General features: G+C 42.9%; 1 protein-coding gene across 1 annotated transcript in view; it reads right to left on the bottom strand.

Moving 5' to 3' along the window:
* The window catches only part of LOC137351760 (receptor-type tyrosine-protein phosphatase delta-like), a 583,992-nt gene that overhangs the window by 370,924 nt on the left and 194,686 nt on the right, over window positions 1–18,382 (bottom strand). Inside the window, exon 2 of the mRNA XM_068016566.1 lies at window positions 17,232–17,404. Coding sequence (XP_067872667.1) covers window positions 17,232–17,319 — 88 coding nt within the window. The 5' untranslated portion in view covers window positions 17,320–17,404. The remainder of the gene's footprint in view (window positions 1–17,231; window positions 17,405–18,382) is intronic.

Below are 18,382 nucleotides of genomic sequence, written 5' to 3'. Positions count from 1 at the left end.
TCTCAGGATGTTTCCAAGCCACAGAAATTTTTAATAACTTGCCAGGTTAGTGTTATTACCTCTGTGCTTGCATCACCTGGTGGAGGACTCTTTCAGTCGGGCTATCAGGATTCCATGGAGAACCCACCATCCCAGCCTTGCTGCAATGGTGTAGGAGTGGCATTCGATGCACCTTCCTTCAACTGAGACATTAAACTGATGTCCTGTTGGCTGATTCACAATGACAGTAAAACGCCTATGGCTTGCACTTGAAGAGGAGAGCAGGGAGTTCACCCTGTGTTCTGACCAACATTTCCCCCTCAACTACTTTTTCTCTGTTTGTGGGATCTTACTGTGCCCAAAAATGGCTGTTGCATTTGCCTACATAACACTTTGAAGTAATTCATTAGGTAGAGGGAATTGAAATGTTTGAGATGCAATAAGTTGCTGGATAAACAGCCAAGGCAGTGGAATTGACCACAACTCTCCTGGGTTGGGAAAGAAAAGATCAGCCAGGGTTCCTGCTCCTGATGGTTACTCAGCTGTGCTGATGTGTTGACATTAGGATAGGCTTGACTGTCGAGTCCTCCATCAAAACCTGCACACACATGGATGAGGCACTGACAGCAACCATCATCCATACTGCTATAGCCCAGAGAGTCAACACCTTCAGGAAAAGAGGTAAAAGAATATCGGGCGGAAAGAATTGAATGGAATTTCTTTCATAGAAATGAACAGCATTAAGAGTTATCAAGCACATTTGTTGCTAATGTTCCCTCAAAGGCGGGCAGACCCATCAATAACTAAAACAGGTTTAGCAGCTGTCAGGAAGAGGATGTGCTCGAGAGTGTTTTGAAAGCAATTTAAGAAGCTCTAAGGGAGGATGGAATCCCTGGGCTCAATCAATACAAAAGAAACCCCATATCTCATGACTAGCCGCGAGGTCACAGAAGAAAAAGAACAGCATGTTCTGACCACAGTAATGCTTAACAGATACTGTGGACAAGACTGTGTCAGAAACTGGATACTCTGTGCCACTTTCCACATTCTTCATTTTGTTGCAAGAGGCCCTTCTTTGTTAGCAAGCAAATCGCAATAGGGTCAATCTCATCAATCCCACTGTTACGACCAGGTGAGAAAGGGGTCTAGGGGTTCCCTCTCAGCCATTTCCTGGTTTGAGGGTAACAGGGTTTAATTTTTAAAATACTGTTTTTAGCTTCCCCTCTGTGATCCCTTGTTCACTGCTCTCCAATTGTAATGGCAAAGAAATCAAACAGACAGGTTTTCCCAGATTTAAACAAGAAAGGTGTAAGTTTATTAACCTTAAACCTCTAATTTGGTTAAAACTAACAATATGCAACGCAACCACGTTAGCATGCCTACGCGATAAACACACACGCAGATAGAGACAGGAAAGAACAAAGAATCAAGGGGAAAGGTTTAAAGCAATAGCTGGAGTTCATTTACTATCTTTTGAGTTTGATGTGAAGTCTTTGGGTTGCAGTTAAATCTTGCCATTTGGTTGGGGCCCAGTGCACGCTTTCAAACTTGTTTCGATGTAGGAGTCTTCTCTCTTAAGGTTTAAGTGGCTTCAGTGGGTCTGGAAATTTGAGAGAGAGAGCGAGCGAGCCAGGGAGAGACCTTCCTTCTCTTTTGTCTTCAAATTGCAGTCTGACCCAAACTAGTCAGTGAACACAATTCAAAACCAAACCTGGGCCAGCAGATTAGAACATAGATCATAAGATCATAAGAACTAGGAGCAGGAGTAGGCCATCCGGCCCCTTGAGCCTGCTCCGCCATTCAATAAGATCATGGCTGATCTTTTCGTGAACTCAGATCCACTTACCCGCGCTCTCACCGTATCCCTTAATTCCTTTATTGTTCAAAAAGATATCTACCTTAGCTTTAAAAACGTTTACTGAAGAAGCGTCAACTACTTCACTGGGCAAGGAATTCCATAGATTAACAACCCTCTGGGTGAAGAAGTTCCTTCTTAATTCAGTCCTAAATCTGCTCCCTCTAATCTTGAGGCTATGCCCTCTTGTCCTAGCTTCACCTGCCAGTGGAAACATCCTCTCTACTTGTATCTTATCTACTCCCTTCATGATTTTATATGTTTCTATAAGATCCCCCCTCATTCTTCTGAATTCCAATGAATATAATCCCAATCTACTCAGTCTCTCCTCATAAGCCAACCCCCTCAACTCCGGAATCAACCTAGTGAACCTCCTCTGCACCCTCTCCAGTGCCAGTATATCCTTTCTCAAGTAAGGAGACCAAAACTGCACACAGTACTCCAGGTGCGGCCTCACCAGTACATTATACAGCTGCAACATAACCTCTCTGCTTTTAAACTCAATCCCTTTAGCAATGAAGGACAAAATTCCATTTGCCTTCCTAATTACTTGCTGTACCTGCAGACCAACCTTCTGCGATTCATGCACAAGGACACCCAGGTCCCTCTGCATAGCAGCATGCTGCAACTTTTTACCATTCAAGTAATAATCCTTTTTGCTGTTACTCCGACCGAAATGAATGACTTCACATTTATTAACATTGTATTCCATCTGCCAGACCTTTGCCCACTCACTCAATGTATCCATGTTCCTCTGCAAAGTTTCACAGTCATCTGCACACTTTGCTCTGCCACTCATCTTAGTGTCATCTGCAAACTTTGACACCCTACACGTGGTCCCCAACTCCAAATCATCTATATAAATTGTAAATAATTGCGGTCCCAACACCGATCCCTGAGGCACACCACTAGTGACTGATTGCCAACCAGAATAGCACTCATTTATCCCCACTCTCTGCTTCCTGTTAGTCAACCAATCCTCTATCCATGCTAATACTTTACCCCTAACGCCATGCATCCTTATCTTATGCAGCAGCCTCTTGTGCGGCACCTTGTCGAAGGCCTTTTGGAAATCTAGGTACACCACATCCACTGGGTCCCCATTGTCCACCTTGCTCGTAATGTCATCATAGAATTCCAAAAGATTTGTCAAGCATGACCTGCCCTTCATGAACCCATGCTGCGTATGCCCAATGGGAGAATTTCTATCGAGATGCCCTGCTATTTCTTCCTTGATAATAGACTCAAGCATCTTCCCCACTATAGAGGTTAAGCTAACCGGTCTATAATTCCCCATCTTTTGTCTACCTCCCTTTTTAAATAGTGGCGTCACATCTGCTGTTTTCCAATCAGCTGGGACTACCCCAGAGTCCAGCGAATTTTGGAAATTTACCGCCAGTGCACCTGCTATTTCTCCCGCCATCTCTTTTAGTACCCTGGGATGCATTCCATCAGGGCCAGGAGACTTAACAATCCTTAGCTCCTTTAGCTTGCCCAACACTGCCTCTTCCGCAATAATGATTGTTTCCAGGTCCTCACCTACGTTCGTCTCTTTGTCAATTACTGGCATGTTATTAACGTCCTCCACTGTGAAGACCGATACAAAATACCTGTTCAATGCCTCGGTCATTTCATCATATCCCATAACTAAATTCCCCTTCTCATCCTCTAAAGGACCAACGTTTACTTTAGCCACTCTTTTTCGTTTTATATATTTATAGAAACTTTTGCTATCTGTCTTTATATTCTGTGCTAGTTTTTTCTCATGTTCTATCTTACTTTTCTTTATAGCTCTTTTTGTGGCTTTCTGTTGACCTTTAAAGTTTTCCCAATCTTCTAGTTTCATGCTGTTTTTGGCCACTTTGTATGCCTTCTCTTTCAATTTGATAGCCTCCCTTATTTCCTTAGACACCCATGGCAGATTACCTCTTTTCTTCCAGTCCTTCCTTTTCACTGGAATATACTTTTGCTGAGCACTTTGAAAAATTGCTTTGAAAGTCCTCCACTGCTCGTCAACTGCCCCACCATAAAATCTTTGTTTCCAGTCTACTTTAGCCAAGTCCTCCCTCATTCTATTGTAGTCCCCCTTGTTCAAGCGCAGGACCCTGGTATTGGATTTTATCTTCACACTCTCCATCTGTATTCTAAATTCAACCATACTGTGATCACTCCTTCCAAGAGGATCCCTAACTATGAGGTCATTAATTATTCATGTCTCATTACACAGGAATAGATCTAGGATAGCTTGCTCCCTCATCGGTTCCATTACATACTGTTCAAGAAAACTATCACGGATACACTCAACGAACTCCTCCTCAAGGCTACCCTGACTGAGCTGGTTCGACCAATCTACATGTAGATTAAAATCCCCCATGATAATTGCCGTACCATTTTTACAGGCATTAGTTATTTCTTTGTTTATTGCCCGCCCCAATGTGATGTTATTATTTGGTGGCCTATAGACTACGCCTATCAATGACTTTTTCTTCTTAGAGTTTCTAATTTCCACCCAAATGGATTCAACCTCATTCTCCATAGAACCTGTATCATCTCTCAGCACCGCCCTGATGTCGTCCTTGAATATCAGAGCTACACCACCTCCCTTACCTTCCTGTCTGTCCTTCCGAATAGTCTGGTACCCTGTATATTTAACTCCCAGTCATGACCAACCTGTCCATGTCTCCGTAATGGCTACCAAATCATATTTATTCACGATGATTTGTGCCGTTAACTCATCAACCTTGTTACGAATGCTATGAGCATTCAGGTAAAGTGCCTTTATGCTAGCTTTCTTACCCTCATGATTTCCAACATCTCTAATAATAACACCTGAGTTATCCTCCCTTTGTGCTTCTTTCATAGTCTGCCTTGAACTTAAACCCTCCTGCACACGTTAACCTGCTGCTTACCTTTTTATTTACCATCATACTCCCTGTCGTTTTCCCTTTCCCTTCCCCCCGAGTCACTAGTTTAAAGTCCAAGAGACCACCCTATTTATCCGTTTCGCTAGAACACTGGTTCCAGATCAGTTCAGGTGGAGACCGTCCCATCTGTACAGATCCCCCCGGTTCCAAAACTGATGCCAATGCCCCATGAAATGGATCCCCTCCTTCCCACACCACTCCCTTAGCCACGTGTTTACTTCCCTAATATTCTTATCCCTAAGCCAATTTGCACGTGGCTCAGGCAGTAATCCGGAGATTATGACCCTCGAGGACCTGTTCCTTAATTTCGTTCCTCGTGCTTTATAATCCCCAAACAGGTCCTCCATCCTAGCCTTGCCTATGTTGTTAGTCCCAACGTGGACCACAACAACTGGATCCTCCCCCTCCCGCTCCAATATCCTTTCAAGCCGGTCAGAGATGTCCTGCACCCTGGCACCGGGCAGGCAACACACCATGCGGGACTCCCGATCCGGCTTGCAAAGGATACTATCTATCCCCCTAATTATAGAATCCCCTATAACTACCACTTGTCTTTTTGCTCCCCCCTCTTGAATGGCCTTCTGCACCATGGTGCCATGGTCAGTTGGCTCATCCTCCCCACAGCCCTTTTTCTCATCCACACAGGGAGCAAGTATCTGGTACCTGTTGGATAAGGTCAAAGGCTGAGGCTCCTCCACACCTGAACTCAGGATCCCCCTACCTGCCTCACTTGCAATCACACCCTGTTGTCCCTGATCACTAACTGAATTTGAATTACTTAATCTACCAGGTGTGACTGCCTCCTGAAACAAAACGTCCAGGTAACTCTCCCCCTCCCGGATGTGCCACAGTGTTTGAAGCTCAGATTCCAGATCATCAACTCTGAGCCGGAGTTCTTCCAGCAACCAACACTTGCTGCAGATGTGGTCCCTGCCGTTCACAATGGGGACAGCCAGCTCCCACATCATGCAGCTACAGCACATCACCTGCCCAGCCATCTCTACTTAGTTAATTACTTTATATAAATTTATGAGTTAAATACTTTCTGATACTTCTCTGCTATGGTCTTTTCAAATAACCAATTAATAGATAAATCAAAAAAAGAGTAAATTTTTCACCAATCACACGATACAGAAGAAATAAAAAAGCTTATCTTATCAACACGCCAGAGTCCTTTTTTTTGGTTAGAGGAGGAGGGTGGGTGGGAGACACTACATGTGTAGTGTCTCGGGTTCAGCCACTGCCCAAATATATAGGTTTTTACTTACCCAGCAGTTCCCTGGTCCGCCGAAACAAAAGGTAATCTATTTTAAGCTGAAACTGACTTCCCAGCTGATCACTCGCTCGCACTATCTCTGCTTCCGAAAAAGCTGCTGGCCAAAAGGTAAGTCATGTGAACAGCTTTGTTTTTTTTTAAACAAACTCTCCTGTGTTTTTGTGGATTCTCTATCTTAGCAGACACCCTCAGTGTGTGGGGGCGGGGGCAGGTGTGGGGAATTGGACTGCTGGCTTTTTACACATTCAATGTCTGGTGATCAAAATCCATTTGGGTTAATTGGATCAGGGAGCAGTTCCATTGTCTTTTCCAGGCAACTGTCTCTTATACAGCAAATGTTTCCAGCCACTGCTGTGATCTCTTTAAACAAGTCATCTTTTTAGTTCAGCAACAGTTTAAAATTAATGTTTCATATGACAAAATTAATATGCCTCAATCTTCGCAGGTGAGGTTTTCATCACACCACTCCTCCACAGGAAGCCTTGTTTAAGCAGTACACAGTTCAGAGCAGCAGCATTACCGCATTGTAGGTCTATCTCCAACCCCTGATCTGTTCCCTGCCAGGAACTGGTGCATATATCCGATGATCTCAGTTGCGCTCATCTTTAACCAATGTACTCAACAACCTTCCTGTCTTTCATTCTACAAAGTTCCAAACCATTGTTCTCATTTTTGGATCCTGCTATTGTCTTGCTCCACTCTACCACTGCAAACTGCTCCACCTTATACCTACAGGCAGCCAGCTTTGGTCTCCCCTGTACCATCCCATCTTTACTTGGTGGTAGAGGCTCCAGCCATCTTGGCTCTCTGAATCAGCCTTGGTAAAACGGTTTGCCTTGCTTCTTCACTCCTGCCTTTAAAAGCTTCCTCCAAATCCATCTCTTCCACTGTACTTTCCAGCACCTTTCCTAACTCTACCACTGTTCAATCCATCTTTTTACTCACTGCCGTTGGATATTTTATTATGTTAAAGGTGCTTGCTACAAATTCAGACCTGATGTAGATATCTTCTTGGGTCGAGTGGCACCAGTCTCTTGATGGTTCGAGTATCTCATTGTTATGGGAGTTGATTTACATTGCCCTTTTTTAACTTGATTTGGAGGAAATCCTGCTGGTGGGGGAAACAATGGCACTTGTGACCTAAATGAGAATCTGTGCCTTTTACGCATGTATCTCTTCAATCTCTCCCAAGGCAGAATCAGCTAACACCGGATAAGGGGAGGCTTGGTTTAAGTTAAGATGCTTTTTGTACAGTAAGATGTATGGACAATAGTTATAATTAGATTACCTAATTCAATCAATGCAACATATCTATGTGCCCTCAAAAATAATGAATATGGTACACTACTCCACTACAGTCCTTTTGCTTGACTTAAACAAAAAACTCCTTTGCATTCTGAACTACAGTCCAGAGTGGAACCTCTTCTCTCCCAAAGGACCTTGTTTTTTTTTTTTTTTGGAGACTTTTGCTTCACAATTACCTGAAAGCATCTTGTTTCCAAAAGCCAGAGTGCTATTTCGCTGTTTCTGTCTCTGTTATTAACACCTACGTCACACACAGAAATCAAAACACTTCCCAACGTAATAGGCAAGAGGTGAATGTTTTATTAATTACCCGAATAAGCTAACAAATTGTTTACTATTTAGTCTCTTGGGAAAAACAACTTTCATTTAGTAAATTAATCACCCTTCATCAAGTTGTCTTTTCAAAAAAAAACTTGAGTGAACAATATTCTTTTAAACATCCAGCATTAAAATTAACTCTTTTCCTAAAATTATTTCTGTGGAAAAGTAACCAAAGAAACCCAAAATGTGAGAGTGCATTGCATATTTAGTCTGTTGGTGCTGTTCCCTCATACATCATCATAACAGACACTTGTCTGTATCTAACCTAAGAAAGCCTATCACTTGTTGGTGATGGTACTGTCATGCTAGGCCCCCACCTGTCAAGAATACCAAGAATGAGGCACATTAATTTTGTCATGAACATTGATTTTAAACTGTTACTGGAGTGAAGAAAAGACTTGTTAAACAGATCAGCTGTGGCTAGAAAAGTCATTTGCATATTAAAAGACAGTGCAGACAGTGATTGGAAGGACAAAGGACCATTCCCTGACACATTCAACCCACAATGGACCTTGATCACCAGGTATTGTGTGTAAGAGGAGCATTCCAGAGACTGCTAAGGTGATACAATCCAAGACGTGGTCAGACCAGTTAGTCAGACATGACTAACCTGCTTGGCATTCTGGGGTTTTCTGAATTGTACAAACAGTTTGAACTGGGTGTGTCTGTTTGCTCCTGGACTGAGAAGATCTCTCCTGTCTGCTCCCATCTCTTTCTTACAAGCTTCGGAATCCACTGAAAACACATGAAACCCAAGAGAGAAAAGTCTCCTACAGCGAACAAGGTTTAAGAAGAATACTGTGCCCCAACGAAAAGCAAGATCTACCTACAATTAAGGACTCTACAGGTGAGCTCAAAGAACTGTAACAAAAACTCTTCAGATATTGCCTCAAACTTTTGCACTTTATTTTTCTTCTGCTCTTTTCTGTCTCTATTTGCATGTGTGTATCGCGCATGCATGCTAGCGTGGGCGCGTCGTGTATCAGTAGGCGTTAACCGAATTAGAGTTTTTTAGATTTAATAAATTTGAACTTTTCTTCTTTAAACCTAAGAAAGCCTGTTTGTGCTGGTTTCTTTGCCTTATAATTGGAAAGCGGTGAACAAGGATTCACCAAGGGAGGGCTGAAAACACGGTGTGTTTAAAATTAAACCCTGTTAACGGTAAGACCAGATGAAGGCTGAGAGGGAACCCTAGACACCTTTCTCACCTGGTCGTAGCAGTACATAGAGGAGCAGTAAGCAGAACTGATGATGTTGCGTAAATCCCAAAGTGTGAGGGTTTTAGGCAGGAGTTACGTACCTTAGGTATCAACAATGATAAGCAGCAAGATGCAACTGTAGATCACATACTCATCACTCTCTCATCCTCTCTTCCCTAGTCCTTCCTTTCTTTCCATTTCCCTTTGTCTTTTTTTCTTCTTCTAACATCCCTGGATGTGAAATTTACACGTGTCTTATTCTGCTATTTTTCTCATTGCAGAGCAATGTGAAACAACGAAGGCAAACCTATCCCTACATCTCTTGCAGTTGTGAAATCCATCTCTTAACAAGAAAGGATAGTTTCAACACCACAGTCCTCTCTTGATCTTCACTAAGTGAATAACTGGTTTGTTCAGGTTCAAGATTGCAATCCTGGAGAGGGAGAGTGGGACAGGATGTCCTCTGAAGATGGATTGGTTCAAGGTCTAGAAGTATGGCTGGGCTGCCACGCCACAGTTTGCTGCAGTGCAATCTATTTGCTTTTTTGTCAAATCTAATGTGTCAGATGCCATCAGCATATGGTGAGGTTGCTGGCCATCCCATTCGCCTGACTAAACACCTTTTTCTTTACAAAGCTAGCCTCTTCACCATCCCCAACCCCTCTGCTACCACCAACTAACCACCCCTTCCCCATACACATCTGAACCTTCCTTACTCCAGATAAACCTGAAAACTGCTTATAATGTTTCTTGTGACATTTAGTATTGCGCAGCATTGCAATGGAATACATTTCCTTCCTAAGAAGTCCATGTGTGTGCCCTGTTATCTACTAGATGTGTTGAGTATAAATGGAAAGTGTTAGATATTTGGCGTTTGATGTGCAGGCTGAAGCACCCATTGACTACCTCCTGACATACAGAACAAGCATGATATCGCCTTGGACAAGATAAAAGCAAATCAGTCATCTATCAGGCAATCCTTCTGTTTCTCTATTTCCTGCCTTCATCATACTGAATTGATATATCTGACTCAGTACTATCACAGCTCCTCTGAAGTGACTCCCTCCCAAACTCTAATTAAGCTGCCTTATGTGCCTCTCCATTTTGCTACAATTAAAACCAGACTCAGTGTACCATTGGTTTGGTCCTGCTTTAACTCAGTCTTCCGTAGGATCCGAAAACTGCGGAACCCCTTTCCTCCCCCTCTCATTACAGACTTTTAAAACTCAAGCTAGGTGTCGCCTAACCACTGTTTACTGATTCATTCATCTCTCGCACTCTTTGCAATGCCAATGGTATGCACTATGGGCCTGAGTATTTTGAATAGAATGAAAGGGACAGAGCATGGTATGATGGCGAACAGATAGTTTTCATAGTATTTTAGTACTAAACAAGAGCATCCATTTTTATGGTGTCTTTCGTGTCCTCAGGATGCTCCAAAGTGATGCAAAGCCAATAATTTACTTTTGAAGTACAGTAGGGAAGGCAGTGGCTTGTAATGTCACTGAACTAGTAATCTAGAGGCCCAAGAAAATACCCTGGGGACACATGTTCAAATCCCACCATAGCAGTTGGTGAAATTTAAATTCAATTAATTAATAAAAATCTGGAATTGAAAGCTAGTCTCAGTAATGGTGCCATGAGACTATCATCAATTGTCTTGAAAACCCAGACGGTTCACAACTGTCCTTTAGGGAAGGAAACCTGTTGTCCTTACCTGGTCTGGCCTACATATGACTCCAGATCCAGAGCAATGTGGTTGACTCTTAACTGCCCTCTGAAATGGCCCAGCAAGCCACTTCCTGGTTAAGGGCCATTCGGGATGGGCAATAAATGCTGGCCTTGCCAGCGACACCCATATCCCATGAAATAATTTTTAAAAACTGTTGGTTTGCAGCCAATTGCTGCACACAGCAAGATACAACAAACAGCGAATAAGGTGAATGGCCAGTTAGCCTATTCCTGGTGTTTCTAGTTGAGGGTGGAGCCTTGCTATTAATGTTGAGATTGGCCAGAACATTCAAGCTGCCTGCTCGTTAAACAATGCCTTGGAATCTTTTACATTCACTTGAGCAGGTAGATTGGATTTAATATTTCAACTGAATTAATCGCTCCATCATTGGTAGCCGCACATTCAGTTGCCTAGGCCCCAAGTTATGGAATACCCTCCCTACACCTCTCTGCCTTGTTTTCCTCCTTTAAGACCTTCCTTAAAACCAACCTCTTTGACCAAGATTTTGGTCATCTAACCGAATATCTCCTTTTGCGACTCGGTGTCATATTTTGTTTTATAATGCTCCTGTGAAGTGCCTTGGGATGTTTGATTACATTAAAGGCGCTATATAAATACAAGTGTATATTGTTGTTGTTGAAAGATAGCACCTCTGACAATGAAGCACTCCCTCAGTACTCCATGGAAGCACAAGTAAATAATGAATGAGGGATATACCAAATTCTTCAAAATGATCAAGATTTCAGGAAAAATTGATTCTCAAGGTTTAGCTGTCAAACCAGGTGGTGGGTAGCATGATGGTCAGCTGATCCTTTCTAGTTCGTTCTTCGTTCAGCAGTGAATTGTGCGAGACAAAGCGCTTGAAAACATTCTTTCTGTGGTTCCAAGCTTTTTATCTTCAAAGCAAGGGTGTGAAATGTTGTGGAATGGAACACTTTATCCAGGGGCACCCTGTGTCAGTAGCAGGCATTGCCAGGTCACTGACCCGAAACGTTAACTCTGCTTCTCTTTCCACAGATGCTGCCAGACCTGCTGAGTGAATCCAGCATTTCTTGTTTTTGTTTCAGATTTCCAGCATCCGCAGTATTTTGCTTTTATTATACAGAGAAAAGCTCCTTCGACTCTGGCCTAACAACGTGCGTCAGCCTCGACCTGGAGAAAAGTGCCCTCAACAGCACCCGGGGGACAGTCTTCTATTTCCTACACCAACCATCCTGTGGCCACTCTGGATAAAAGTGCCAAGTTAGCATCAAACTTTGGGCAGCTTTGTGTCACGGAATATCAGACATTAAGAACTAGGTTGAGCCCACCCAAAACCATTTTAATTTGGACCTTCCATGCCAGCTGAGGGAGGAGATGTCCATTCCAGCAGCCCAAGTTGGACTTCAGCCCAGAGGTTAGTCAGCATGCTCAACCATTGCACCAGCCAAGCAAAAAAAAGGCAGCATAGCAGAATAAAGAACGCTATAATATAGCTGTGTTTAAAAAGGTTTATGGTCCCCATCACAGAATGTACATCAAATGCAAATTCAGATGTACATTCTGTTACATAAAAACACACAATGATAATCATGAGAACATTACCTTCATCCAGTGTGGCTCATGCAGACAACAATACAACCACATACACCATTTACCCATCCCTGAACTACCCAATGTCCTGGGAAAATCAAAAAAAAATACAAATAAAATCTGTGACCAATTCAATCTACTGGAAAACGCTTCTCCAAATAACAAAGGTAATGAAGCAAAGCTCATGGGGATGGTTAATAAATCAATACTGCCAGAAACTCATTCCGTGGTTGCTTCCTGTACTGAACCAGAAACATAGGATGCTGGACCTGTCACAGGTCCTACATTATACGCACCAAACCCCTCCAGAATAGGCCATGGTTCCCACTTGTACTCCCAATCACGTGACTGGAAATTAATGTGTTTGCCTGGGCGGGTGTGTGCATGTATGCGCATGCGCTTGTATGAGTGCGTGCCACAAATGTGTTTTATTGTGCATGGATGAGCATGCATGCACCTTGGCTAAGGAGATGATCCAACCAATAGTCTGCTGGCACTATTGGTCAACGCTCACTCATGATTAAGTCTCAACAATTACACAGTTAAACCCAACAGTGTTCCCTCTAGATGCGAGTTCCAAAATGAGGATTCTACCATTAAAAGCTGCATCGCTGGGGAATACTGCTCATATGGTGAGATGCACGCAGCTGCTTCATTTGCCACAAGGTGCATCTCACTGATGAGCTGCATGACGGGCAGCTTGAATCATCCAAACCCACACAGACAGCTGAACACAGCTCCATGAAGACCAGGCTCTGAACCTCAAAGGTAATAATCTCTGGACTATTACCAGAGCCATGTGCAAATTAGCATAGCGCAAATAAGATTAGAGAAATAAATGCATGACTCAAAGACTGGTGTGGCAGAAGTGGGTTCTGGTTCACGGGGCACTGGCACCAGTACTGGGGAAAGTGGTGGCTGTACCGTTGGGATGGTCTAAACCTGAACCGTGCTGGGGCCAGTGTTCTAGCGAGCAACATAATTAGGGAAGTAGGGAGGGTTTTAAACTGAGTAGTGAGGGCAAGGAATCAAATTTGAGAAGATATGGCAAATCAAGGAGTAGAGACAAGGCAAGAGAGCAAGTTATTAATATGGGGAAATGATAAACAGACTGCGACAGGAAGGGACAGAACTTATAAATCTAAGAGTAAATCAACAGATAAGGCTAGAGGTTACAAAAATAACAAAAGGACAAAACTAAAGGCGCTGCATCTGAATGCATGTCGCATTCGAAACAAAACAGATGAATTGAGAGCGCAAATAGAAATAAATAAGTACGATCTGATAGCCATTACAGAGTCATGGTTGCAGGACAACATAGACTGGGACCTGAATATTGAAGAATACATGACATTTAGGAAAGACAGGAAGCTAGGAAAAGGTGGAGGGGTAGCTCTGTTAATTAATGTTGGTATTAGCACAATAGAGAGGGATGACCTAAGTTCAGGAGACCAGGATGTAGAAGCAGTTTGGGTAGAGATGAGAAATCATAAAGGCAAGAAGTCACTTGTGGGGGTGATGTACAGGCCGCCTAACATTAACCACACTGTAGGACAGGGTATCAAGGAAGAAATAATGGCAGCTTGTCAGAAAGGTACAGCGATAACTATAGGGGGTTTTAACCTACATATAGACTGGAAAAATCAGACGGGCAGAGGTAGCCTAGATGAGAAGTGCATAGAATGTTTTCGGGATAATTTCTTAGAACAATAAGTTCTGGAGCCAACTAGATGGCAGGCTATACTAGACCTGGTATTGTGCAATGAGATAGGATTAATGAATGACCTCATAGTTAAGGCGCCCCTAGGTAGCAGCAATCGTAATATGACTGAACTTTACATTCAGTTTGAGGGAGAGAAGAGTGGGTCCAAGACTAGTATTCTAAACTTAAATAAGGGCAATTATGCGGGCATGAAAGCAGAGCTAGGTAAAGTGAACTGGCAAATCAGGTTAAGGGATAGGTCAATAGAGACGTAGTAGTAGACATTTAAGGGAATAGATACATTTCAACGAGAAAGAAAAATTCCATAGGTGGGACCCAGCATCCATGGTTAACTAGAACAGTTAAAGGTAGTATCAAACTTAAAGAAAAAGCCTATAATTGCGGAAAGATGGGAAGCAGATCAGAAGATTGGGCAGAATATAAAAAACAGCAAAGAAGGACTAAAAGATTGATAAGGAAAGTAAAATTAGAGTACGAGAGAAAGCTAGCTAGAAATATAGAGACAGATAGTAAGAGTTTCTATAGATATTTGAAGAAGCAAAGTTATCAAAGTGAGCGTTGGTCCGATAAAAAGTGAGTCTGAGGAATTAATAATGGATAATAAGGAGTTGGCAGATGAACAGATATTTTGCATCGGTCTTCACTATTGAGGATACAAGTAACATATTAGTATTAGCTGTAAGTCAGGAAATGGAAGGGAGGGAGGAACTCAAGAAAATTACAATCACCAGGGAAGTGGTACTGAACAAATTGTTGGAGCTGCAGGCTGACAAGCTCCCGGGTCCTGATGGACTTTATCCCAGCGTGTTAAAAGAAGTGGCTGGTGAGATAGTTGATGCGTTAGTTTTAATTTTCCAAAATTCCCGAGATTCGGGGAAGGTTCCTTTAGATTGGAAAATAGTGAATGTAACTCCTTTATTCAAAAAGGGAGGCAGATAGAAAGCAGGAAACTACCGGCCGGTCAGCTTAACATCTGTCTTAGGGAAAATGTTAGAAGCTATTATTAAAGATGTTATAGCAGGGCATTTAGAAAAACTCAAGGTAATCGGGCAGAGGCAACATGGTTTTGTGAAAGGGAAATCATGTTTAACCAATTTATTGGAGTTCTTTGACGGAGTTACATGTGCTGTGGATAAAGGGGAACCGATGGATGTATTGTACTTAGATTTCCAGAAGTCATTTGATAAGGTGCCAAATCAAAGCTTACTGCAGAAAATAAAAGCTTATTGTGTAGGGGGTAACATATTGGCATGGATAGAAGATTGATTAGCTAACAGGAAACAGAGAGTAGGTGTAAATGTGTCATTTTCTAGTTGGCAAGATGGAACGAGTGGGGTGCCACAGGGATCTGTGCTGGCGCCTCAACTTTTTACAATTTATATAAATGACTTGGATGAAGAGACTGAAGGTATGGTTGATAAATTTGCTGATGACACAAAGCTAGGTAGGAAAGTAACTTATGAAGAGGACATCAGGAGGCTGCAAAGCGATATAGATAGGTTAAGTGAGTGGGCAAAGACCTGGCAAATGGAGTATAATGTGGGAAAGTGGGAAATTGTCCACTTTGGCAGGAAGAATAAAAATTATCTAAATGGTGAGAGATTGCAGAGCTGTGAGATGCGGAGGGATCTGGGTGTCCTAGTGCATGAATCGCAAAACAATTACTAGACCAACATCTGGAATGGGTGGGCTGTCTTACGAGGGAAGATTGAACAGGCTGGGCTTGTATCCACTGGAAGTTAGAAGAGTAAGAGGCGACTTGATTGAAACATATAAAATCCTGAGGGGCCTTGACAGGGTGGATGTGGAAAGGATGTTTCACCTTGTGGGAAAATCTAGAACTAGGGGTCACTGTTTAAAAATAAGGGGTCGCCCATTTAAGACAGAGATGAGGAGAAATTTTTTCTCTGAGGGTCATGAGTCTTTGTAATTCTCTTCTCTTGACGTGCTTCATCTGTTCCGTCAAAAACAGTTTGGTAGATTAAGCTTGAAGTCTTTATGACCCAACAAGCAAAAATTCTACTCGTGGCCGATTTTATCTGGCTTTTTTTGACTGAGTTCCAGAAAGATATCTCAAGTGCCCATTTGCTGGATGTAGTGGAGGGTGCCTGTTGCCTGTGGAACTGTACCCCAGCAATATTCAGCACCTTCACAAGAGAAGGGGAGAAACCTGATAAGGTGAAAAGAGAGGCCATTTGAGCAGAACTTAAGGCACATACTGGGAACAGCCATAAGTTCAAGCCTGACTTTGTACAGCTCTCAGTGTAAGTCACGTTGAGCTCACATGCCCAAGCAGAGGCTATGGCATCTACTGCTTAGGATTGCCGGCTCTGGTTGGACATATTCTTGCAGCTTTCATCTCGGTCAAGCAGCCTATTTTTAATCCTTCTCCAACATTTTCAATACGTAATAAACAAAAATAAAAAAAGATAGATACAATGTTTTTAACAGCACTATAATTTTTCTCCTGAGTTTCCCACAGTAGAGTCCTGGAGATTAATCTTCAATTTCTGTACACTCCAGGCCAATCTGGCAGGATTCGCAACCCTACTCCTGTTCAGCAAGGGGACTGGGGAAGGTGGGGGTCGGGGGGGTGGGGGGTGGTCGTGGTTGTGTGGTGTGTGGGGGAGAGGAGGGGAATGAAAACCAGCAGCCTATCTGTGAGCAGGCTGTGCAGTAACCTTCTCAAATGTGGAATTGCGAAGCAAAACGGACAAAGAAAAGAGAACAGTAAAAGAATGGCAAAAAAGTGAGAAATTTATCTAACTTATCAAAGCTAACCCAACGGAAAATTTGAGTGCCTCCAGTCATAGCAAGCAGATGTTTACACCCAGTGACTGGATCGCACAATAGTCTCACCAAGTAGTTTCCATTTCTTCAAGACAGTATCTTGTTTTAATGCAAAGTTAGGGAGTCATCTTCCTGCTTTCAGCACCGAGTTTGGCAATTTGTCATGCCCAGTATACCTTAAATCATGCAAAAGTGTGCTCGATAAGCTAGTGGATGAAGACAGTGCCCAGAGTAGGATTAGGCTACACATGATAGAAGTTGCTGGCTTTTTTGATCTCACACCAAATAGAATCAGCACCTTCGAAGTAAGAAAGCAGGGGGGGAAAAAAAGGGAATACAGGAACAGGAGTAGGCCATTCAGCCCTTTGAGCCTGTTCCACCATTCAGTTGAATTGGAATAAATACATAAATATAAGACAAGTTTACCATACTTCGAAAAGACATGATGATAAATGATTTTGATGGTGATACTCAGCCACTCTATTGCTTTCTAGACCACCTGTCAATTTCTGGCAGTGGTATCATCACAAATTTCATCCAATAGGAAAGGCTTACCTTTGATAGTGGAATCAGCCAGCACCAAGGACAACAAGGCCATTACAAAGACAACTGGAGGCATCATCAAATAACTTGGTAACAGCATCCTTGGCAATGACCTTTGATACTGGCCTGGAAGCCGAGGCCTGTACCAGCGTATCGGCTGTATTCAGATTCGATTTACTTCAAGTCTGGAAAGAGAGGACAGAAAAGATTAAAATTGTGCATATTTTAGGCCAAAGTACCTATCAAAAGTCCTGATTTTATCCAGTAGGATATTGTTTATAAATTTAAACTGATGGGGACCGAGTGGTACAGTACTCTAGCCGCTGGCCTTTCACTTCAGGGAGCTGGACCCACTCCAGTCCTTACAAATGACTCCTTACTGTCCCAGCTGTAAGAATCCTAAGTGAAAAGCATTTTGGTAGAGTCCACCCACTTCCAAGTGGGTGAGGATTCACAGAACAAATCTCCATAATTTGGCAATATTGCCCCCCACACAAGCCATAAATGGCTTTGACATAAGATGCAAGTGCAACATTGGCACAGTAAGGGCCATTATTCTGAGCGAGGAGTTTAGAGACACATGGCTGGTGCAGGGTAAAGGGAGTTCATAGTTCTTTTAGAATACAAAAATGCTAACTTTAAATTATTATGGTTGCTATCCTTTGTGCTTACAATTCTGCAGAGCTTGTCCTAGGCAATCAGCAGGGGCTTGGAGCCCAGCAGAGAATTGATCATTCCCCCATGCGCCCCGTTCTGCTCCACCACCACCGCCCACACCACACCAACCCCCAGCCCAACAAGGAAAGTTAAATTTTTCTTTGAAATAAAACACTTCAACATGGTCGATGGATCTAGAACTCTCTTTATTGACTCAGTTAGTGGACGGAATACCCATCGCAGCATTGAGTCACAACAAAGAAGGTCAAAGGTTTGATCTGCGGTGCATACTAATTAGCGATCCCAGCCACTGGTTGCAGCTGGGGTGCTACAATTGGGCTAGGATGAGTGCGAATAGATTGAGCTCCTGCTCCCATCCAGTGACCCCAGATAGAAGGGGCACATGCGCAGACGGTTCTTGAGGAAGGATCCAGGTTCAGCTGTGACACCCCCTATTGCCGTCACTCACTGGTCTCACACATGAAGGTTGGGCACTTGAAAGGATG

This window comes from Heterodontus francisci, chromosome 36 (assembly GCF_036365525.1).
Source record: "Heterodontus francisci isolate sHetFra1 chromosome 36, sHetFra1.hap1, whole genome shotgun sequence".
NCBI lineage: Eukaryota > Metazoa > Chordata > Chondrichthyes > Heterodontiformes > Heterodontidae > Heterodontus > Heterodontus francisci.
This window is presented reverse-complemented; position numbering and strand designations above follow the sequence as displayed.